Genomic DNA, 24029 nt, shown 5'->3' on the forward strand with positions numbered 1-24029 from the left:
GACACTGTCCGAGAATGAACTCTCCCTTCCCCATGTCCCCGGCTCACTCCATTTTCCGGGAGCAGCTCCTGCTCCACAGTGTCTGTTACAAACACTCCCCGACACCCCCTCAACTTCCCACCACATCTGCGGACACGCTCCCAAAGCAGTGGCTGCTGGAAGCAGATGCTGTTTGTTCCCTTCCCCCGGGCCCGGGAAGTCTCCATTCGCAGCTGATTTAAAGCATCTTCCCCTGATTGAGTGAATGGCCTCACAGACTGGGTTGGGGAATGGCTGCGCATGCGCGCTACTCCTCATTGTGACGTCCCACTGGGGGCGGGGCTACAGCGCGCGTGCGCAGATCTTTGCAGCAATTCAGCATTCAAACATCAATGGGAACTTTCCCCATTTCACCCTCATCAAAGTCCCAAAGAAAGTGAAGAGGGGCTTGGACTGGAGGGAGGGAGGGGCGGGGTAGGGGGAACCTAGAACCCAGAAAGCTGCCCACTTGCCCCATTTAGATGCTCAATTTGCGGTCATTCCCTGCAGGGGGTTTGTTATTATTGAGCCCCTCCTGGTAAAACAATCCGATAGAAAGAGGGGAGAAAGGAGGGAGCCGGTGTGTTTGCTGGGACCTTGCAGAATTCATTTCAGCAGCAAAAGTCCCGGGTTATATTAACCCGAGTGAAACACGCTGTCAGTGAGAGGAAAACCGAACGGCCCTTTTCATCTTTTCATTGGAAACAAAGTAGAGCCGGAAGTGCGGCGAGCAGAGCAGACACACAAGCTCAATGACAGGAGAGCTCGGCCGTCCCTGAGTTTCAGCTCCCGGCTCTTACATTTCCTCATCCACACTGTCTTTACTGTGGATGTTCAGGGGTTCCTTGTCGGATCTGAGGACTGTATCCATTAAACATTCTGAGTCAGGAGATCCACACACTCTCTGTTATCAAGATTTATGGGCAGGAATGTTTCAAAACTTTGTCTATTAAATCATTGTATTATTCACAGAACTAATGAGGCAATCGGTTCATTATTCAGGTCTTGAACTTGGTTTGGGTAGACCGAAAACTGAGAGGTTCAGCACTTTTCCAGTTCTTCACTAATATAACTGATTTTTTGATGAAGAAAAGGTTGATGAAGGGAAAGCAATGGATGTTGTCTATATGGATTTTAAGAAAGCGTTTGAGAAACTACCACATCAAAGGCTGGGTAACAAAACTGAGGCTCCTGGAATAAGAGGGTCTGTGTCTGCTTCGATTAAAAAATGGCTGAAATAACAAAAAAAGTGAGTATTTGGTTGTTTTTCAGAATGGAAGATGGTGAACAGTGATGTCCACAAGGGTCAGTATCAGGACCACCATATATATAAATGACTTGAATATTGGAATCACACAATTGTTACTGCACAGAAGGAGGCCATTTGGCCCATCGTGTCTGCACTGACTCTCCAAATGAGCAATTCACCTCATGTCATTCCCTGTCCTCTCCCCATAATCCTGCACATTCTTCCTTTTCAGATAACAGTCTAATTCCCCTTTGAATGCTTCAATTGAACCTGCCTCCATCACATTCTCAGGCATTTCATACTTTCACCACTCGCTGCATGAAAAAGTTTTTCCTCATCTCGCTTTTGCTTCTTTTAGCTTTAAATCTGTGCCCTCTTGTTCTCGCTCCTTTCACAAGTGGGAACAGTTTCTCCCTATCCACTCTGTCCATTTTGAATACCACTATGAAATATCCTCTTAGTCTTCGTTTCTCCAAGTAAAACAGTCCTAACTTCTCCAATCTATCTTCATAACTGAAGTTCCTCATCCCTGGAACCATTCTCATGAATTTTTCCCATAATCTCTCCAATGCCTTCACATCTTTCCTAAAGTGTGGCACCCAGAACTGGACGCAGTACTTCAGCTGAGTCTAGTGTCTTGTGCAAGTTCAACATGACCTCCTTGTTCTTGTACTCTATGCATCTATTACTAAAGCTGAGGAAACTGTATGCTTTATTAACAACTCTCTCAACCTATCCTGCCACCTTCAATGACTTATACCCTCAGGACCCTCTGCTCCTGCACCCCCTTTAGAATTGTACCCTTTATTTTATATTGTCTCTCCATGTTCTTCTGACCAAAATTTATCAATTGACATTTCTCGACATTGAACTTCACCTGCCATCTGTCTGCCCTTTCCACCAACTTGTCCATGTCCTTTTGCAGTTCTACACTACCCTCCTCAGAGTTCACAATGCTTCCAATTTTCATAACATCCACAAACTGTGAAATTCTGCCCTGTATACCAAGGTCTAGGTAATTAATATATATCAGGAAAAGCAGGAGTCCCAACACTGACTGCTGGGGAACTCCACTACAAACCTTCCTCGAGCCCGAAAAACATCCATTGATCACTACACTTTGTTTCCCGTCACTCAGCCAATTCCATTTTTTTTAGAGATTCAGCACTGAAACAGGCCCTTCGGCCCACCGAGTCTGTGCCGACCATCAACCACCCATATATACTAATCCTACACTAATCCCATATTCCGACCATATCCCCACCTGTCCCTACCTAAACTAGGAGCAATTTATAATGGCCAATTTATTTAACAACCTGCAAGTCTTTTGGCTTGTGGGAGGAAACCGGAACACCCAGAGAAAACCCATGCAGACACAGGGAGAACTTGCAAACTGCACACAGGCAGTACCCAGAATTGAACCCAGGTCGCTGGAGCTGTGAGGCTGCAGTGCTGCACTGTGCCACTGTGCCATCCATATCCCTGTTCCTACTGTCCCTTTTACTCCATGAGTTATAAATTTGCTCACAAGTCTGTTGTGTTGCATTGTATCAAACACCTTTTGAAAGGCAATAAAAGCAAAATACTGCAGATGCTGGAAAACTGAAATAAGTTCACGTTTCAGGTCAGTGACCTTTCAGATGCTGCCAGACCTTTTGAAAGTCCATGGACACCACATCAACATCATTGCCCTCATCAACCCTCTCTGTTACCTCATCAAACAAACTCCAGCAGCACAGTTAAACGTGATTTTCCCTTAAGAAATCTATGCTGCCTTTCTTGAATTAACCCACATTTGTCCAAGGGACTATTAATGTTGTCTCGAATTATTCTTTCGAGAAGTTTCCCCACCTTCGAAATTAAACTGACTGGGGAGTGGGACGAGGTGAGTTGCTCTGGCAGAGAGCCAGCACGGGTTCGACAGGCTGAATGGCCTGCTTCTATGCTGGAGCCAGTCTATGATTTTATGATTCTAGCAGCAATTGTTGGTGGAGAGGCAATGATGCAAGAATGTGTTGACAGAAAGGGGAAAATCTCGGCTGGTGTGTGTTTGCAGCATTTGCAGCTTGTGTTCGGGTTCGTGAATAAAGGTGATTTGGAAGCTGTGTTCCGGATTGAAGTGTTGACTGGAAGCAAGAAGTTGATGTAAATAAAGAGTAAAATGTGTTAACACAAAGCGTTTTGTGATTGTGGATAGCAGTAAATAATGTGCTGGTGAATTATTTGTGTTAATAAATTCCACTGCGCCCTCTGCTGTAGGCTGCTGTTTATATCCAGCTGTGTATTCGTGCTGTGTGTTGGCCAGATAAAATGCTTGTTTCAACACTGTTTATAAAGAAATAGCATTGCACTCAAACAGTCCCAGACATAGCAACACACGTACAAAAGCAAAATACTGCGGATACTGGAAATCTGAAACATAAACAGAAAATGCTTGAAATGCTCAGTCGGTCTGGCAGCATCTGTGCAGAGAGAACAGTTAACATTTCAGGTCTGTTTCGTTAACTCACGTTAACTTTGTTTCTCTCTCCACAGATGCCGCCAGACCTACTGAGCATTTCCAACATTTTCTGTTTTTATTACAGCAACACAGGTGTTGGGAGGCTCAGCCTAGCTACACAATGTTACAAGGACGCTGAGTAACACCATCGACAATGGGACACAGAGAGAAAAACACAGAAACCCAAGAATAGACTATTAGGAAGCAGAAAGTGAGGGACAGACAGAGAGAGAGAGAGACAATGAGACTGAGATCGAGAAACAGAGCACTTGTCTGAAATAAACACAAGAAATGCTGGAAATACCCAGCAGCTCTGGCAGCATCTGTGGAGAGAGAAACAGAGTTAACGTTTCAGGTAGTGACCCTTCTTCAGAACTGACAAATATTAGAAATGTAAAAGATTTGAAGCAAGTAAAGCAGGTGGGGGTGGGGGGGAAGAGATAACAAAAGAGAAGGTGTTGATAGGACAAGGTCACAGAGAATAACTGACCAGAGGTCAGGGAACAAAGGCCAACCGTATGTTAATGGTGTGCTGAAAGACAAAGCATTAGTACAGAGAGGGTGTAAATAGACTGGAAAGCACAGAGCACTCCAAGCACAAGCATTAAAAAAATTAAAAAGCAGAAACAGTAGAAACAAACTAAACACACTAAAAAACCTAAAATAAAATAAGTAAATTAAAAAGAAAAAAAGGAAAAATAAGCACACATAAAAAGGAGAGGGCGGGGGAGTGTGTGGTGGGTGCTGTCATGCTCGGAAATTATTGAATTCAATGTTCAGTAAAGGTTTTCCGTGTTATTGTTTTACTTTCTGTTACTCACCATCTCCTGACTGTGACCATTTGCCGTCGTTTTACATCTGCTGGTGGAGAGGAGGCGCTGCAGGAATGGTTTGACAAAGAGGAGAGACTGGGGTGAAACGTGTTTGCAGCTGGTGCAGCTTCTGTTCCTGTGCGCAACAAAGTGGTTTGTGAGACTTGTTGCTGATTGATGTGTTGAGTGGAAGAAAAAAGTTGATTGCAATAAAGCGTTTGAAGAAGCATGATGTGATTGTGGATAAACACTTGATGTTTTCAAAGGAAACAATTTGTGTTCCTACAAAACATGAATAGCAGAGAATGGTTTCGATCCATCGACCTCTGGGTTATGGGCCCAGCACGCTTCCGCTGCGCCACTCTGCTACCTGATGATTTTGATTTCAATTGCCTATTAGTGAAATATGTTCAGTTCCCCAATTTTTTTTACAAAATAGGATTGTTGTCAGATTGCCCAACAACCCAGACTCAACAACACACTCGCTGACCGACTCACCCTCACTGCACAATGGCACAAGGACACTGAGTAACAGCACCGACAATCAGGCAGGCAGAGAAAGACACACAGAAAACCAGGAAGAGATTTCAGGACCCAGAAAGGAACAGACAGAGAAAGTTACTGAGCAAACCAGCAAGAGACAGTGAAAGACGGATGATTTATGGAAACGTGTTCTCTGTTAAGATGTCCCCTGTGTTCTTTTAAAGATATTTCCTGCTGTGTAATAGAATATTTTCAGTGTTTTCTGTTTTAAGCTCTCCCTCTTGTCCTGGCCAGTATTTATCCCTCAACGTCACTAAAACAAGTGATTATCTGCTCATTATCACATTGATCTTAGTGGCAAATTGGATGCAGCATTTCCTACAACAGTGACTATGTATTAAACGTCCTTCACTGGCTGTATGGGTCTTTCGGACAGCATGAGGCTGTGTGTGAGATCCCAGTCCAACCCACATTCCCTGTGTGAGAGCCCAGTCCACCCACACTCCCTGTGTGAGATCCCAGTCCATCCCACATTCCCTGTCTGAGATCACAATGCACCCCACATTCCCTGTGCACGATAAAAATTTGCTTCTTTTCTTTCTTACTGTATTCGCTGTTGTGTAAAGATGCTCTCTGGTATTATGTAAAATGGTTCCCTGTTGGGTAAAGATCTTCTCAGTTGTGTAAATATGATCCGTCTTGTGTAAAAGTGTTCCCGGTTGTTTAAATATGTTCCCTGCTCTGTAATGTAGAGCTGAGTCTGCACTAATGGAATTGCGACAGTATCTTCCAGTCTGATACTGTATGAGGGCTGGAATATGATCCAAAGCTCAGTCTATACAAATTGAATTGCTATTGTATCTTTCAGTTTCACAATCCGGGTGAGTTTTAAACTGAAATCTCAGTTTGTATCTCAGGTTATACGATCTTTTAGATTCTCTCAATCTTATAATGCACTTTAGACTTAGACTAATATAGAGTCATAGAGTTATACAGTACAGAAACAGGCCCTTCAGCCCATCGTGTCTGTGCTGGCCATCAAGCACCAAAGTATTCTAATCCCATTTTCCTGCACTTGGCCCGCAGCCTTGTATGCTATGACGTGTCAAGTGCTCATCTAAATGCTTCTTAAATGTTGTGAGGGTTCCTACCTCTACCACCCCTTCAGGCAGTGTGTTCAGATTCCAACCACCCTCTGGGTGAAAAACAATTTCCTCAACTTCCCCTCTAAACCTCTTTCCCTTTACCTTAAATCTTTGCCCCCTGGTTATTGACCCCTCCGCTAAGGGAAGAAGTCCCTTCCTATCTAACCTATCAATGCCCCTCATAATTTTGTATACTTCAATGATGTCCCCCCTCAGCCTTCTCTGCTCTAAGGAAAACAACCCTAGCCTTTTCAGTTTCTCTTCATAGCAGAAATGTTCCAGCCCAGGCAACATCCTGGTGAATCTCCTCTGCACCCTCCCCAGTGCAATCACATCCTTCCTATAGTATGGTGTCCAGAACTGTACACAGTACTCCAGCTGTGGCCTAACTAGCGTTTTATACAGCTCCATCATAACCTCCCTGCTCTTATATGCTATGCCTCCGTTAATAAAGACAAGTACCCCATATGCTTTCCGAACCACCTTATCTACCTGTGCTGCTGCCTTCAGTGATCTATGGACAAGTACACCAAGGCCCCTCGGACCTTCTGTACTTCCTAGGGTGCTACCATCCATTGTCTATTCCCTTGCCTTGTTAGTCCTCCCAAAGTGCATCACCTCACACTTCTCAGGATGAAATTCCATTTGTCACTGCTCCGTCCATCTTATCAGCCCATCGATACTGTCCTGTAACCTAAGGCTTTCCTCCTCACTATGACAACATCACCAATTTTTGTGTCATCTGCGAATTTACTTATCATACCTGCTATATTCACGTCTAAATTATTAATAATTATGTATCTAATGTATATGTCAGGATGCACTATGGGAATTAATACTAAAACTTATAAAATCATAACGTGAGTAAATATTGAGCTGGTATTTAATTTGAATCTCAGATTATCTTATTGAGGTTAATTCTGTAACTTTGAAACAGGAACCATGTGTCAGTTCTATGTGTATTTAATTTGTAGCTGAGGTTGCTCTATTGTGGGATTGACACACTGATAATTTGATAGTGGGTGAGAATTTGGACTGGGATTTATGTATCCACCTGTCAGTGGTACTGAGTTATGGTAACAGGGAAACAACGTCTGTCTCTCCTGCTCTGTTGGATAGATGGATTGAAAATGTGTCATTGGAACTATTTCTGCTGTCTGAGACTGTGGAGCTGATGACCTGTCTGTGTCTCTGCGCTCTGTGAGTGATAATGTACGGACTGTGTGTGAGAAGGAGCTGGTAACACTCTTCCTTGTGACTTGGTGGAGGAAACATCCCATTGACTCTGGCTTCTTCATTTATTTTCCTGTTGAAACAAAAGTATGTTTTACAACTCAAGTACAGGTGAGGTGGAAGATACAAAGACCATCAGCTTAATGTCTCGATTAATAATCATTATGAACGGCCACAAAGGAACCCCAGGGATACAAACATTATCAAATGTTTGACTCCACTGCAGTACTGCAGCACTCAGGGTCTGTATCCTTGGTGTATTGGGCGCTATGACAACAACGTAAGGATATGTAGACAGAGCCCAAACCCTGCACTGCTCCATGAATGGAAATATCCGATGGAGCAGGGATATTTGCACTGGTCAGATTTCCATTTATTGCTCCCATGGCATTAACCTGTTTAAAATGAGCCTGTCTTAGTTCTCACCTGGCGACTTACAGATGCTCTTTGTATAACTCCCCACACTCTTCCTGTCTGGCTCTGTTTCCGCTCTTCACTGTCAAATAGCAACAAACCGGCTGAGACTGGAACTAAACCAGGAATATTCACTGCTGGTCTGGGGAGAGGAAGCAGCATTGAATTTCAATAACAAATTCTTCCCATTCTGTCTCCATCCCTTTGTCCACACAGCCCGAGAATGGTCTCTCCCTTCCCCCTCTCACTCCATGTTCCGAGACCAGTTCCTGCTCCATTCAGCCTCTTACAAACAGCCCCCACCTCTCCCTGAACTTGACCCAGACTCGATGCTGATCTCTGAGTCTATCTGCAGACACGCTCCCAAAGCGATGGGCTGCTGTTTGCTCCCTTCCCCCGGGACCTGGATCTCTCCATTGGCGGCTGGGGGAGGGGAGCGCAGGCGCAGATTTCTGCAACAATTCCGCAAACAGAAACAAGGAAAATTTGGGGCAAACAATGAGTCCATTCGGCCCATCCTGTCCACGCCAGCGCAAAGAGAGCGATTCAGCCTCATCCCATAGTTGTTGTTATTGGACAGTGAAGTGTGGAAACAGAAGCGGACAGTCAGGATGTGGGGAGTTACACAAAGAGAATCTATTATCGGCACCAGGTGAGAAGTGTGAAGGACACATTTTAAACAGCGTCTGTTTGGTTTCGCTTGAACAGTTAGACCATGGGAGCGGGAACTGGAAATCTGACCTGTGTAAAAGTCCCTGTTCCGTCGGTCAGTCACATTCATGGCCCAGTGGATTGTTTCTGGATGTCATTAAATTGTTGTAAAATGGCCAAAGCCCCTGGTATGCAGTAGCTGGGGGCTGAAGGACTGCAGTGGAATCATACACTGACTCTGTTTGTATTGCTGGGTTTCCTTTGTGATTGTTCACAATGATTATTCATTGAAAAATTGTTTTGGTCACTTTTGTATCTTCTACCACATCTCTTCCTGAATTATAATAAATACTTTTTCTTTCTACAGGCAAATACTTGAAGGAAGTAAAATAAATGTAATGATTCCTCGACACAAGGGGAAGTGCAGCCAGCTCCTCACACACAGTAAGTACAGTATCACTCACAGAGAGCAGAGACATCAGTTCCACAATCACCGACAGCAGAAGTAGTCAGACCGGCACTGATCCCAAGTTCCAGAGACATTTACTCAATCCAACAGTCACACAGAGCAGGAAAGACTGAAGTTGTTTCCATTTCACCCCAACTCAGTCCCACTGACAGGTAGATACATCAATCCCAGTCCAAAATCACACCCACTATCAGATTGCAAGGCATTGTGTCTCTCTCACAAGAGAGCAGCCTGAACTACAAATTCAATGTCAGATGGAACAGACAAACAGTACCTGATTGTAAAATACAGAATTAATCTCAATAATGTACCCAGACTGCAGACTGAGCTACATGTTACACACCACTCCACAAATCTCACAAATGGTCAGAGTGGAAGACACAGTGTTCATTCCATTACTGCAAACTGAATGAACCTGATCTTACATACAACAGAATATAAGATGAAAGGCCACAGACCTGAGAAATTAACTCTGCTTCTCTCTCAGCATATGCTGCCTGACGTGCTGGGTATTTTCAGTATTTTATGTTTTTATTTCAGATTTCCAGCATCTGCAGAATTTTGCTTTTATTTTAGGGTTCAAGAAACATTGCATTGTGAGGTGAGAGTGACTGCCCTTGACATCAAGGCAGCCATTGACCTTGTATAGCATCAAGGAGCCCTAGCAAAACTGGAGTCAATGGGAATTAGGGGGAAAACATTTTTTTAAAAAAAGGAAGTTAATACCAAGCATAAAGGAAGATGGCTGTGGTTGTTCAGGTCAATCATCTCACTCCCAGGACATCACTGCAGTAGTTCCTCAGGGTATTGTCCAAGGACCAACCATCTTAAGCTGCTTCATTAATGACCTTCCCTCCATCAAAAGGCGAGAAGTGGGGATGTTGGCTGATGATTGCACAATGTTCAGCACCATTCATGACTCCTCAGATACTGAAGCAGCCCGTGTCCAAATGTAGCAAGACCTGGACAACATCCAGGCTTGGGCTGATACCTGGCAAGTAACATTCGTGCCACATAAATGCCAGGCAATGACCATCTCAAACAAGAGAGAATCTAATCATCTCCCCTTGATGTTCAATGACATTGCCATTGCTGAATCCCCCACTATTAACATCTTGGGGATACCATTGACCAGAAACTTAATTATACCAGCCACATAAATGCTGTGGCTGTAAGAGCAGGTCAGAGGCTAGGAATTCTTCAGCAAGTAACTCACCTCCTGTCTCCCCAATACCTGCCCACTATTTACAAGGCACAAGTCAGAAGTGTGATCAAATACTCTCCCCTTGCGTGGATGAATGCAGCTTTAACAACACTCAAGAAGCTCGACGCCATCCAGGACAAATTAGCCTGCTTGATTGGCATCGCATCCGCCACCTTAAATATTCACTCCCATTACCACTGATGCACAGTGACAGCAGTGTGTACCATCTACAAGCTGCACTGCAACAACTCACCAAGGCTTCCTGGACAGTACCTTCCAAACCCGCCACCGCTATCACCTAAAAGGACAAGGGCAGCAGACACATTGGAAAACCACCATCTGAAAGTTCCCCTCCAAGCCACACACCATCCTGACTTGGAACTAAATTGCCAATCCTTCACTGTCACTGGGTCAAAATCCTGGTACTCCCTTCCAAACAGCGCTTTGGTTGTACCTACACAGCAAGGACTGCAGTGGTTCAAGAAGGCAGCTCACCACCACGATATCAAGGACAATAAGGAACGGACAATAAATGCTGGCCTGGCCAATGATGCCCACAACCTATGAGCAAATGAAAGAAAGGTAAGGAAATGGTGAAGGGCTTTGATAGGGTACACGGAGATATGTTTCTACTTGTGTTGGTGTCCGAAACAAGAGCCAAAAATATAAAATCATCATTAATAAAACCATTGAGGAATTCTTGAAAACCCTATTTATGTAGTGAGTGGTGAGTGGAATCTGGAATTTGCTTTCACAAGGAGAGGCTGCGGCGGATAGTATTGACACATTTAAGGGGAGGTGGAACACGTGTATGGGGAGAAAGGAATTGTGGGATGCACACATTGGGCTTTATTTTTCTTTCATTCATTCATATAAAGCAGGATGGCTGGAAATATGTGTGGAGCATAGAGCAGTTGGGATGTTCCCAGTGCAGTGTTTTGTCTGGATGGATCTGCCCAGAACACTTGTGTTGCAGGAGCTGGGAGCTTCAGTACTTCAGTGGAGGCAGACACTGACACTGGTTTTCATTTGTGGCTATTATTAATGATTATTCGTTGAGAGATTAAATTGATCACTTTGATATTTTACACCTCACCTGTTCTTGAGTTATAAGATATACTTTTTCTTCTTCCAGGCAAATACTTGATGGAATCATGATGAATGTGATGGTTGCTGCACTCGAGGCACAAGGAACAATGCAGCCAGCTCCTCTGACACACAGTAGGTACATTATCACTCAGAATGCAGAGCCACAGTTGGTTCATCAGTTCCACAGTGTCAGACTGCAGAAGTAGTCAGGCCCACATTGATCCCACGTTCCAGAGACATCATTTCAATCCAAGAATCAAACAAAGCAGGAGAGAAAGAAGTTGTTTCCATTTCACCCCAATTCAGTCCCACTGACAGTCAGATACATCAATCCCAGGTCAAAATCACACCCACTAGCAGATTAAAATGTAATGTGTCAATCTAAATATAATGCAGACTTAGCTATCAATTAAATATCAGATAGAATTGGCACATGGTACTGATTGGATGACACAGAATCTAACCTAATGGAATACCCTGACATTTAAATTAAATACCATAGGCAAAGTTCACATCGATTGATTATGAAGGATGTTTAAACATCCCCATAGTGTACCTTAAGATACAAGTTACATACAAGTCCAACATTCATTACAGTGAAATATTTAAAGCTGCTGAAAGATATTGTAACCTGAGACACAAATTAGATGCCAGTGCAGAACTTTCCAGATTGCGGAATTGAAAAATACAGTAGACTGAGATACGGATTATTTACCAGCCAAAAACATCTCATACATTATCAGAGAAAATAGATTATCAATTCCATTTGTGTAGACTGAGCTCCACATTACAAACCAGTATAAAAAAATCTCATATCAGGTTGTTTTAGTTATTATGCTACAAGACTAATAATCCAGAAGTCTCGACTAATGATCCAGAGACATGAGTTCAAATTCTACGACAGAATCTGAGTAATTTAATTTCAGTTAATTAAAAAAATCTGGAATTAAAAAATCTAGTATCAATACTAGTGACCTTGGAACTACTAGATTGTTGCAAGAAAATCCATCAGATCCAGGAATGTCCTTAAGAGAAGGAAATCTGCCATTCTGACCCAGTCTGGCCGATAAGTGATTCCAGACCCACAGGAATGTGATTCAATCTTAACTGTCCTCTGAAATGGCCCAGTAAACCACTCAGCATAATTGTAAGAGTAATTACTGATGGGCAATAAATACTGACCTTGCCAGCGATGTCAACATCCTGTGAATGAATAAACAAGCTGTATCAGACTGAGAAATAACATTATATATTCCATTAGAACAGACTGAAGTACAGATAACATAGCATGCCATAAATCTATAGTGTTCGAATGAAAGACACTGTCTCAATTATTTATTGTAGCCTGAGCTACACATTACATACCTATTTTTCTTTTTTAGAATTAGAACATTACAGCGCAGTCCAGGCCCTTCAGCCTTCGATGTTGCGCCGACCTGTGAAACCATCTGACCTACACTATTCCATTTTCATCCATATGTCTATCCAATGACCACTTAAATTTCCTTAAAATTGGTGAGTCTACTACTGCTGCAGGCAGGGCGTTCCACGCCCCTACTACTCTCTGAGTAAAGAAACTACCTCTGACATCTGTCCTATATCTATCACCCCTCAACTGAAAGCTATGTCTCCTCGTGTTTGTCATCACCATCCGAGGATAAAGACGCTCACTATCCACCCTATCTAACCCTCTGATTATCTTATATGTCTCTATTAAGTCAGCTCTCCTCCTCCTTCTCTCCAACGAAAACAACCTCAAGTCCCTCAGCCTTTCCTCGTAAGACCTTCCCTCCATACCAGGCAACATCCTAGTAAATCTCCTCTGCACCCTTTCCAAAGCTTCCACATCCTTCCGAAAATGCGGTGACCAGAACTGCACGCAATACTCCAGGTGCGGTCTCACCAGAGTTTTGTACAGCTGCAGCATGACCTCGTGGCTCCGAAACTCGATCCCCCTACTAATAACAGCTAACACACCATATGCCTTCTTAACAGCCCTATTAACCTGGGTAGCAATTTTCAGGGATTTATGTACCTGGACACCAAGATCTCTCTGTTCATCTACAATACCAAGAATCTTCCCATTCGCCCAGTACTCTGCATTCCTGTTACTCCTTCCAAAGTGAATCACCTCACACTTTTCCGCATTAAACTCCATTTGCCATCTCTCAGCCCAGCTCTGCAGCCTATCTATGTCCCTCTGTACCCTACAACATCCTTCGGCACTATCCACAACTCAACCAACCTTTGCGTCATCCGCAAATTTACTAACCCACCCTTCTACACCCTCATCCAGGTCATTTATAAAAATGACGACCAGCAGTGGCCCCAAAACAGATCCTTGCGGTACACCACTAGTAACTAAACTCCAGGATGAACATTTGCCATCAACCACCACCCTCTGTCTTCTTTCAGCTAGCCAATTTCTGATCCAAAGCTCTTAATCACTTTCAACCCCATACTTCCGTATTTTCTGCAATAGCCTACCGTGGGGAACCTTATCAAACACCTTACTCAAATCCATATACACCACATCCACTGCTTTACCCTCATCCACCTGTTTGGTCACCTTCTCGAAAAACTCAATACGATTTGTGAGGCACGACCTACCCGTCACAAAACCGTGCTGACTATCGCTAATGAACTTATCCTTTTCAAGATGATTATAAATCCTGTCTCTTATAACCTTTTCCAACATTTTACCCACAACCGAGGTAAGGTTCACCGGTCTATAATTACCAGGGCTGTCTCTACTCCCCTTCTTGAACAAGGGGACAACATTTGCTATCCTCCAGTCTTCCAGCACTATTCCTGTCGACAATGACGACATAAAGATCAAGGACAAAGGCTCTGCAATCTCCTCCCTAGCTTCCCAGAGAATCCTCGGATAAATCCCATCTGGCCCAGGGGACTTATCCATTTTCACACTCTCCAAAATTGCTAACACCTCCTCCTTGTGAACCTCAATCCCATCTAGCCTAGTCGCCTGAATCTCAGTATTCTCCTTGACAACATTTTCTTTCTCTACTGTAAATACTGATGAAAAATATTCATTTAACGCTTCCCCTATCTCCTCTGATTCCACACACAACTTCCCACTACTATCCTTGATTGGCCCTAATCTAACTCTAGTCATTCTTTGATTCCTGATATACCTATAGAAACCCTTAGGGTTTTCCCTGATCCTATCCGCCAATGACTTCTCGTGTCCTCTCCTTGCTCTTCTTTGCTCTCCCTTTAGATCCTTCCTGGCTAGCTTGTAACTCTCAAGCGCCCTAACTGAGCCTTCACGTCTCATCCGAACATAAGCCTTCTTCTTCCTCTTGACATGCGCTTCAACTTCTTTAGTAAACCACGGCTCCCTCGCTCGACAACTTCCTCTCTGCCTCACAGGTACATACTTATCAAGGACACACAGTAGCTGCTCCTTGAATAAGCTCCACATTTCGATTGTTCCCATCCCCTGCAGTTTCCTTCCCCATCCTATGCATCCTAAATCTTGCCTAATCGCATCATAATTTCCTTTCCCCCAGCTATAATTCTTGCCCTGCGGTATATACCTGTCCCTGCCCATCGCTAAGGTAAACCTAACCGAGTTGTGATCACTATCACCAAAGTGCTCACCTACATCTAAATCTAACACCTGGCCGGGTTCATTACCCAGTACCAAATCCAATGTGGCATCGCCTCTGGTTGGCCTGTCTACATACTGTGTCAGAAAACCCTCCTGCACACACTGGACAAAAACTGACCCATCTAAAGTACTCAAACTATAGTATTTCCAGTCGATATTTGGAAAGTTAAAGTTCCCCATAACAACTACCCTGTTACTCTCGCCCCTGTCGAGAATCATCTTCGCTATCCTTTCCTCTACATCTCTGGAACTCTTTGGAGGTCTATAAAAGACTCCCAACAGGGTGACCTCACCTCTCCTTTTTGTAACCTTGGCCCATACTACCTCAGTAGACGAGTCCTCAAACGTCCTTTCTGTCGCTGCAATACTCTCCTTGATTAACAATGCCACACCCCCCCCCCCCCCTCTTTTACCATCTTCTCTGTTCTTACTGAAACATCTAAATCCCGGAACCTACAACATCCATTCCTGCCCCTGCTCTCGCCATGTCTCCAAAATGGCCACTACATCGAGATCCCAGGTACCAACCCATGCTGCAAGCTCACCCACCTTATTCCGGATGCTCCTGGCGTTGAAGTAGACACACTTTAAACCAGGTTCTTGCTTGCCAGTGCCCTCTTGCGTCCTTGTAACCTTATCCCTGACCTCACTACTCTCAACATCCTGTACACTGGAACTACAATTTAGGTTCCCATTCCCCTGCTGAATTAGTTGAAACCCCCCCCCCCCCGAAGAGCACTAGCAAATCTCCCCCCCAGGATATTGGTACCCCTCTGGTTCAGGTGAAGACCATCCTGTTTGTAGAGGTCCCACCTACCCCAGAAAGAGCCCCAATTATCCAGGAAACCAAAACCCTCCCTCCTACACCATCCCTGCAGCCATGTGTTCAACTCCTCTCTCTCCCTATTCCTCGCTTCGCTATCACGTGGCACGGGCAACAACCCAGAGATAAAAACTCTGTTTGTTCTCGCTCTAAGCTTCCACCCTAGCTCCCTGAATTTCTGCCTTAAATCCCCATCTCTCTTCCTACCTATGTCGTTGGTGCCTATGTGGACCACAACTTGGGGCTGCTCCCCCTCCCCCCTAAGGATCCCAAAAACACGTTCCGAGACATCACTATCGAAAATCGCATACAGTTTCAGACTGAGATACAGTATTTATTCCATTACTGCAAACTGAGCTACGTGTTCCACAGGAGTTCTAAATACTGAACAAGTCTGGTCTCATTTGTTTGGAAAAGAGGAAGCTGAATGATCACCTAATAGAAGCACTGAATTATATGAAAGGATTTGATCGGGCAGAGGTAGAGATATTTCCCATTTGTGGTGGAGTCAAAAGCTGTAAATATGAAATAGTCAGGAATAAATCAAATAATTAATTCAGGAGAAACTTCTTTACCCTGCTTTGGACCTGGTTCGAATCTGGAACATGCAGCACTTGGGTTGATGAGAATTGTTACATTTAACATCAAATTAAATGAATGATAAATTAAATATGAGGCAGAAAAGATTTGAGGGATTTGCAGATACAGTTAGAGGAGGTAAGGTGGGAGGAGGCTCATGTGGAACCACCAGCACTTGGGCAGAATAGCTTGTCTCTGTGTTGTAAATTCTATGTCATTGTGTGTCGGATGAATTCTGAACTACAAACTATCCCAGAGATTAATGATTTCTGAATGCATCCCACACATAGATTACCAGAGACTGACAGACACTGAACAAAACTCACACTCATAGGCAGTACCAGAAACTGACAGATACTGAATAAAACCCACACTCATAGGCAGTACCAGAGACTGACAGATGTTAAATGAGCCCAGATTCAAAGGTTTACAGTGGCAGAGAGGTACAACAGCAATCCTACTCTCACACACAGTACCAGAGGCTGACTGATACAGAATGAATCACACAGTTACATACTGCAACAGAGACTTATTGGCAGTGTCTGAATCCTAAGCTCACATACAGAATTAGAGACTGACTGACGGCAGCATGAATTCCACATTCTCTTTCAGTAACGGAAACTGACAGATTGCCACAGATAAAGAATGATTCTTACTCTAAGGTACGGGACAACAGGCTCACTTATTTGGCACAGGGTCATCACTAACGTTTGGGCTAACGAAATGCAATAACAGCTCGTCTTGTTTCTTAGTATTTCTAAATCCCATCTGTCCAACAAAAGCTTAACAATTATTGCAGGTTGTGTCTGACTGTCTGATCTGTAAACTGCACTATTTCACAAATTGCTGACGTTTTCTAGCTAAAAGTGAGAAATGCAACATAGGGGCAGAAATTGACATGGTCTGTCAGGGTTAAAGAAGCAGGTAATGTGAGGTAATAGATTTTTGTCTGTAAGTGCTACACTGATATTGCTTCATATATTTATATTGAAAATAAAGATAATTGATTCGTAATAAAGGTTGTCTTCATTGATCCGATGATTGTAAATGTGCCCTGTTATATTTTACCAGTATTTACCATTGACCAGTATTTCTGTCTGTTTTTTCAGGATAGTATTTACATTACTTCAAATAAAGAAAACATGACTACACAAAGGACTGAGCAGAATGCTGAAAGTTTCACAGCAAACAGTTAAAATAGAAAGCGATGAAATACAGAAAGATAAAAGCTAAAATACTGAAAACACTCAGCCAGTCCGGAAACAACTGTGGAGAAGTGAAGCTCGGGTTAATGGTCCAGTTCTGCGACCCTTCAATAAACCTGAAACGTTGCTCCTACCTTCCTCTCTCCACAGATGCTGCGGGAAGTGCTGAGTGTTTCCAGAATCTTCTGTTATTATCCAGATTTCCAGTGTGTGCAAAAAGTCTCTTTTTGAATAAAATATTCCCTGGGAAGGAATTGTAAGATTTAGGTTCTGTGTTCACAGATACACAAAGAAGCGGGTCGAGCTCATAATGTCAAGCTCATAATAGTTTATTAAGAAGCAACAGTTTAAATATAATATTAAGAAGTAGCAGTTTATATATGAACAGTTTAATTATGGTAATGCATAAGCTAAACAGACAGAAAAGACAAACGACCCGTAACAGATTGAATGGATGACCGGTCCCGGATCATACAGTGGGGAAGAACAGTGTTGACAGTCTCCCCGACGATGAGGCAGGTGAGGTGTTGGTGTCCTCAGTCTTCTTGAGCCAACCAAAGTGTCAATCTGAAGGCGACTCTTTCCCTCCCGAGCACCCAAAAAAGTGGCTCAACTTAGAGAGGCCGGAATGTGAGAAACTGCTGAGAATAAGGGACCCTCGCAGCCAGGACACATTTCCCGGTGGATTTTCCAATAGAAACTGGGACTGGAGAGAGACTTTGGGAAATGGAATTCCTGAATGCAGTGAAGGAGTTAGTGATTGGTTTGTAGATGTTAAATCTGATTGGATGGCTGAAGAGACCAATTGTAGTATTACAATATAAAACCGTTGTGACATCATTGCCAATCGCCCAATCACAATCTTAACTTTCTCCCATCCCTCATTAGCATAGAGCTGTGGGATTGTCTATTTAATCCGCACTCGGAAGGGGTTTGGTTTATTTCTGTGTCTGAAATTGAATCTGAAAATGCCTGAAGAGAAGGCATCATCACCCTGATTTACAAGCAGAAGGGGGAGAGGGCAGAAATCAGAAATTGGCGGCCCATCTCACTGCTTAAATTTGATTACAAGATTCTGTCCAAAGTCATAGCCAGTCGAGTCAAGTCTGCTCTGGAGTTGGTGATTCACCCCGATCAGACCTGTACTGTACCCGGCAGGAAGATCTCTGATAGTCTCGCGCTACTCAGGGATACGATCGCCTACGTACGGGACAGGAGGGTGGACACCTGCCTCATCAGCCTGGACCAGGAGAAGGCTTTTGACAGGATATCGCACACCTACATGATGGACGTGCTTTCCAAAATGGGGTTTGGGGAGGGAATCTTCAATTGGATCCAACTGCTCTACACAAACATCAGTAGCGCAGTCTCAATCAACGGGTGGGAATCTGAAAGTTTCCCGATCAAATCTGGAGTCAGACAGGGCTGCCCTATGTCCCCGGTCTTGTTTCTTTGCTGTATTGAACCCTTTGCTGAGTCTATTAGGAAGGATGCGAGCATAAGAGGGGTGACAATCCCAGGCAGCGGAGGCACTCAGGTCAAAACCTCCCTGTACATGGATGACGTTGCCGTTTTCTGCTTGGATCCGCTGTCCGTGCGCAGACTGATGAGCATCTGCGACCAGTTCGAACTGGCCTCGGGAGCCAAAGTTAACCACGGCAAGAGCGAGGCCATGTTCTTTGGCAACTGGGCTGACCGATCCTTTGTCCCCTTCACCGTCAGGTCAGACTACCTGAAGGTGCTGGGGATATGGTTCGGAAGGGCCGGGGCGTGCACCAAAACATGGGAGGAGTGAGTAGCCAAGGTACGACAAAAGTTGGGCATGTGGGGGCAGCGATCTCTCTCCATTGTGGGTAAGAACCTGGTCATCAGGTGCGAGGCGCTCACGTTGTTGCTCGACGTGGCGCAGGTCTGGCCCATACCCCACTCCTGCGCCGTGGCAGTCACCCGAGCCATTTTCCGCTTCGTCTGGGGATCCAAAATGGACCGGGTCCGGAGGGATACGATGTTCAAATCTCTGGACAAGGGCGGGAAAAATGTACCCAACGTGGCCCTCATCCTGATGACCACCTTCGTGTGTGGCTGCATCAAGCTGTGTGTAGATCCCCAGTACGCAAACTCCAAGTGTCACTACGTGCTGAGGTTCCACCTGTCCCCGGTGTTGCGAAGGATGGGCCTGGTCACATTGCCGCGGAACGCTCCATGCAGTTGGGCGGTGCCGTACCACCTATCCTTCGTGGAGCAGTTTCTGCGGGAAAACACCTTTGACCACCAGTCCATCAGGCAGTGGTCTGCACGGAATGTCCTCAAGGCCCTACGGGAAAAGGAAACGGTGGATCATGTCGGATGGTTCCCCGAGCAGACCGTCAAAGTCATTTGGCGAATGCCTCATCACCAGAACTTTCAAATAAGCACCAAGACGTAGCTTGGCTGGTGGTGAGAAGGGCCCTCCCGTCAGATCCTTCATGCACACCCGAAGTCTCGCCCCCTCCGCACAGTGCCCCCGCGTTGGCTGTGGTGGGGAAGAGACAGTCGCCCACCTCATCCTGGAATGTGCCTTTGCAAAGCAGGTGTGGAAAGAGATGCAGTGGTTTTTGTCAAGGTTCATCCCAAGCAGCTCTGTAACACAGGAGTCTGTGCTCGACGGGCTGTTCCCAGGGACGCACACCGAGACAAACATCAACTGCTGCTGGAGGACTATCAATTCGGTGAAAGACGCCCTTTGGTCTGCCCGAAACTTGCTGGTCTTTCAGCGCAAAGAGTTGTCCACCACCGAATGTTGCAGACTGGCACATTCCAAGGTCCAGGACCACATGCTGAGGGACGCACTAAAGCTTGGGGCAGCCGCAGCAAAGGCTCAATGGGGAAAGACCACAGTGTAAGGTTCCCTCACCAAGCTGGACTGAGGGGCTGGATCCATGGGAAACCCCTCGAACTGTATCGTTAATATTCTCAATTGGTGTAAATGTAAAACTGTAATTGACATGACAATTTTGAAACGGAAGGGTTGGGAAGAAACTCATGACAGTATTGAAGGAAACTGATCTCCCTGGCAATGTTTGTATTTTTGGTGCTGTTTGCAAACTGTTTGGCATTGTAATTTTTACAGATGTTTATGAATAAAGCATATTTTGGAAATAAAAAAAAAAGAAGAGAAGAAAACAGCTGCGAAGAAGGGCGCCAAGAAAGCCTTAAATAAACCATCAGCAAAGGGCGGCAAGAGGCGGAGAAAGTCGAGGAAGGAGAGTTCCTCCATCTACATCTACAAAGTGATGAAGCAGGTTCACCCCGACACCGGCATCTCCTCCAAGGCCATGAGCATCATGAACTCGTTTGTGAACGATATTTTCGAGCGCATCGCGGGTGAGGCTTCCCGCCTGGCCCATTACAACAAGCGCAGCACCATCAGCTCCCGGGAGATCCAGACCGCCGTGCGCCTGCTGCTGCCCGGGGAGTTGGCCAAGCACGCCGTGTCGGAAGGGACAAAGGCGGTGACCAAGTACACCAGCTCCAAGTAAAACTGCACAATGGACTGAAAAACATCCCAAACACAACGGCTCTTTTAAGAGCCACCCACAATCTCTCTGAAAAAGCTACATCATCTCAGTGGTATCGATTTGGTTTTTTTTATGAAGAGTCTGGAACTTTCTAATTGCCTTTGTGATCTCTGTTTTAACCCCATGGATTCTGGGTGATTCACTTTCACTGTTGAGATCTTTGTGTCTCTACTTAATAATGCCGTGTAAATTAATTACTGATCACTGACCCCAAGTGCGCTTGGATCTCAGACGCGTTCATATTCGACCCCTTTCCTGTATCTCGTTAATAAAAGCTGACAGATCAGTTCTGTCACTTGTTTCCCTTGTTGAAGCTCGGCCTCAATAATTAATAAGTACATTATCTGGAAACCCCGCTGTTGTAGGAACCCTCCGTCTCACATTTCAACACCTGACAGTAAAAATCTTCTCTCCGCTTTTGTCTCCCACAAATAGGTTCAATCTAGAATCAGTGATGCGGTATCTTGACAAAGATTGATCTGAAATGTGTCAGCTTGCAGAATGCTGTGAATGAGACTTTCTGCCTCCGCTTCCAGACTGTTTCAAAAAGGACGGAGAATAAACCCGAATAGATACCGGATTGTAAAAGTGTATCTGGAACTTGTGACAAAGTGTAGAATAATACAAGAGGAGAAAGATTTTAAATTTTTTTGCTGTAAAATGAAATTGCCTGTTAATGCGATATTCTATATTGAAGCTGCTCCTTGTTTTACAGATATATTAGCCGGCTTTTCAAATTTAAAAAATCGGTTGGAGTCTGACAATTTAGCGCCGTTATTTTCCGCCGTTATTCAGTGTGGAATCTCCGGATTGGTGAATTAAGCAGCTCTGGGATTGGAAACATGAACCACATCATGAGATGCAGTAACAGAGTGACCAATCAGCAACCTCCACCACTACCATCCCAGCCCAGAGGGACCAATGTCAGCGGATTTCAGCATTCTTTGTGAAAGTATTTGTGAGATTGTGGCATGAGCAGACTGCCAAAGTCATTTGGCGGAATGCCTCATCACCAGAACTTTCAAACAAGCACCAAGATGTAGCTTGGCTGGTGGTGAGAAGAGCCCTCCCCGTCAGATCCTTCCTGCACGCCCGGAGTCACACCCCCTCTGCACGATGCCCTCGAAGTGGCTGTGGTGGGGAAGAGACAGTTGCCCATCCTCGTTCTGGAATGTGTCTTTGCAAAGCAGGTGTGGAAAGAGATGCAGTGGTTTTTGTCGAGGTTCATCCCAAGCACCTCTGTAACACAGGACTCTGTGCTCTGAGGGCTGTTCCCAGGGACGAACTCCGAAACAAACATCGACTGCTGCTGGAGAACTATCAATTTGGTGAAAGACACCCTTTGGTCTGCCCGAAACTTTCTGGTCTTCCAGCGCAAAGAGTTGTCCAGGACCGAATGTTGCGGACTGGCACATTCCAAGGTCCAGGACTACGTGCTGAGGGACGCACTAAAGCTTGGGGCAGCCGCAGCAAAGGCTCAATGTGGAAAGATCACAGTGTAAGGTCCCCCCAGCAAAGTGAACGGAGGGGCTGGACCAATGGGAAACCCCTCAACTGTATCCAGAAAATATTTGGTTTGCTGTAAAATGTACGTAGCATGTAAAATGAAATGGAAGGGTTGTGAGGCAACTCACTCCTGTATTGAAAGAAACTAATCTCATTTGCACTCCTTGTATTTTTCGACTTTGTGCTTTTTGGAACTGTTTGGTAATCTACTTTTTTATAGTTTTTTATGAATAAAGTATACTTTGGAAATTTAAAATAAGTGTCTGGAAGAGGGGCAGCCACTGCAAAGTCTCAATGAGGTATAAACACTGTGTAAGGTTCTCCCACCAAAGTGAACTGAGGGGCTGGACCCATGGGAAACCCCTCGGGCTGTATACACTGAATATGGGTTTGCTGTAAAATGGAAGGGTTGTGAGGAAACTCACTCCTGCATCAAAGAAAACTGATTTCCTTTGCACTTTTTGGGATGTCAACTTGGTGTTATTTTGAACTGTTTTGTACTGTATTTTTTACAGATTTTTATGAATAAAGTATATTTTGGGGGAAAAGAGGAAGAGGAAAAGACCAGCGGGAAAGCTCGGGCCAGGGCCAAGGCCAAGTCTCACTCCTCCCGGGCTGGACTGCAGTTCCCGGTGGGCCGTGTTCACAGGCTCCTGAGAAAGGGCAACTATGCTGAGCGTGTGGGTGCCGGAGCCCCGGTCTATCTGGCTGCTGTGCTCGAGTATCTAACCACTGAAATCCTCGAGCTGGCCGGTAACGTGGCCCGGGACAACAAGAAGAGCCGCATCATCCCTAGACACCTGCAACTGGCCGTCCGCAACGACGACGAGCTCAACAAGCTGCTGGGAAGGGAGGCCATCGCTCAGGGCAGTGTGCTGCCTAATATCCAGGCCGTGCTGCTACCCAAGAAAACCAGCGCTCAGAGATCCCAGAAAAAGTAAAGCGGCCAAAATGTCATCTAATAAACCAAAGACTTTTTTCAGAGCCACCCACAGTCTCTGTGAAAGGACTGGTTACTGTCAGGAGGGAGTCAGAGATGGAGTTATTGTAATGGTGCATTGACCAGTTTCACATCTGTCCAGGTGTGTTTTCCGTTCCCTCTCTGGATTTCGCTCTGCTCCTCTGCTCACACATCCCCCTGCACCCTCCCCCCGCCCCTCCCCCCAATTAAATGAAGAACTGAACTACATGATGTCAATCAACAATTTAATAAATGCCGCCACCTTCAATTTCATAAATTTGGAGACCCTCTCGGTGCATTAATGATAAGTGGTTTGGTGCTGATGAATTAATTTAATAATGGAAGTTTCTGGGTCAATTCTGGTCTGTTTTTCATTGAGACAGTTTGAATTCTTTTTTTCTCTCCGGTGATCTGAGCGCCGCTTCTCAATGAGAATCTGCTTCTGGAACAGAGTAAGTGCAGGAAGGAAGAGGCCATTCTCGGGTTGTGTGTGGACA

The 24029-nt window shown here is 44.8% G+C and overlaps 1 protein-coding gene and 1 non-coding gene across 2 annotated transcripts; one reads left to right on the plus strand and one right to left on the minus strand.

Moving 5' to 3' along the window:
* Positions 1–4875: 4875 nt before the first annotated feature.
* trnam-cau (transfer RNA methionine (anticodon CAU)) lies at positions 4876–4947 on the minus strand. Its single transcript has one exon. It is a non-coding gene; the product is annotated as a tRNA-Met (tRNA).
* An 18208-nt stretch (positions 4948–23155) lies between these two features.
* LOC137381190 (histone H2A.J-like) lies at positions 23156–23512 on the plus strand (the record flags this gene model as incomplete). Its single annotated transcript, XM_068053571.1, has 1 exon — positions 23156–23512. A coding segment is annotated over one exon (357 nt), but the record flags the coding sequence as incomplete, so codon positions are not given.
* Positions 23513–24029: the final 517 nt, after the last annotated feature.

Source organism: Heterodontus francisci, chromosome 21 (genome assembly GCF_036365525.1).
Source record: "Heterodontus francisci isolate sHetFra1 chromosome 21, sHetFra1.hap1, whole genome shotgun sequence".
NCBI classification, from domain to species: domain Eukaryota; kingdom Metazoa; phylum Chordata; class Chondrichthyes; order Heterodontiformes; family Heterodontidae; genus Heterodontus; species Heterodontus francisci.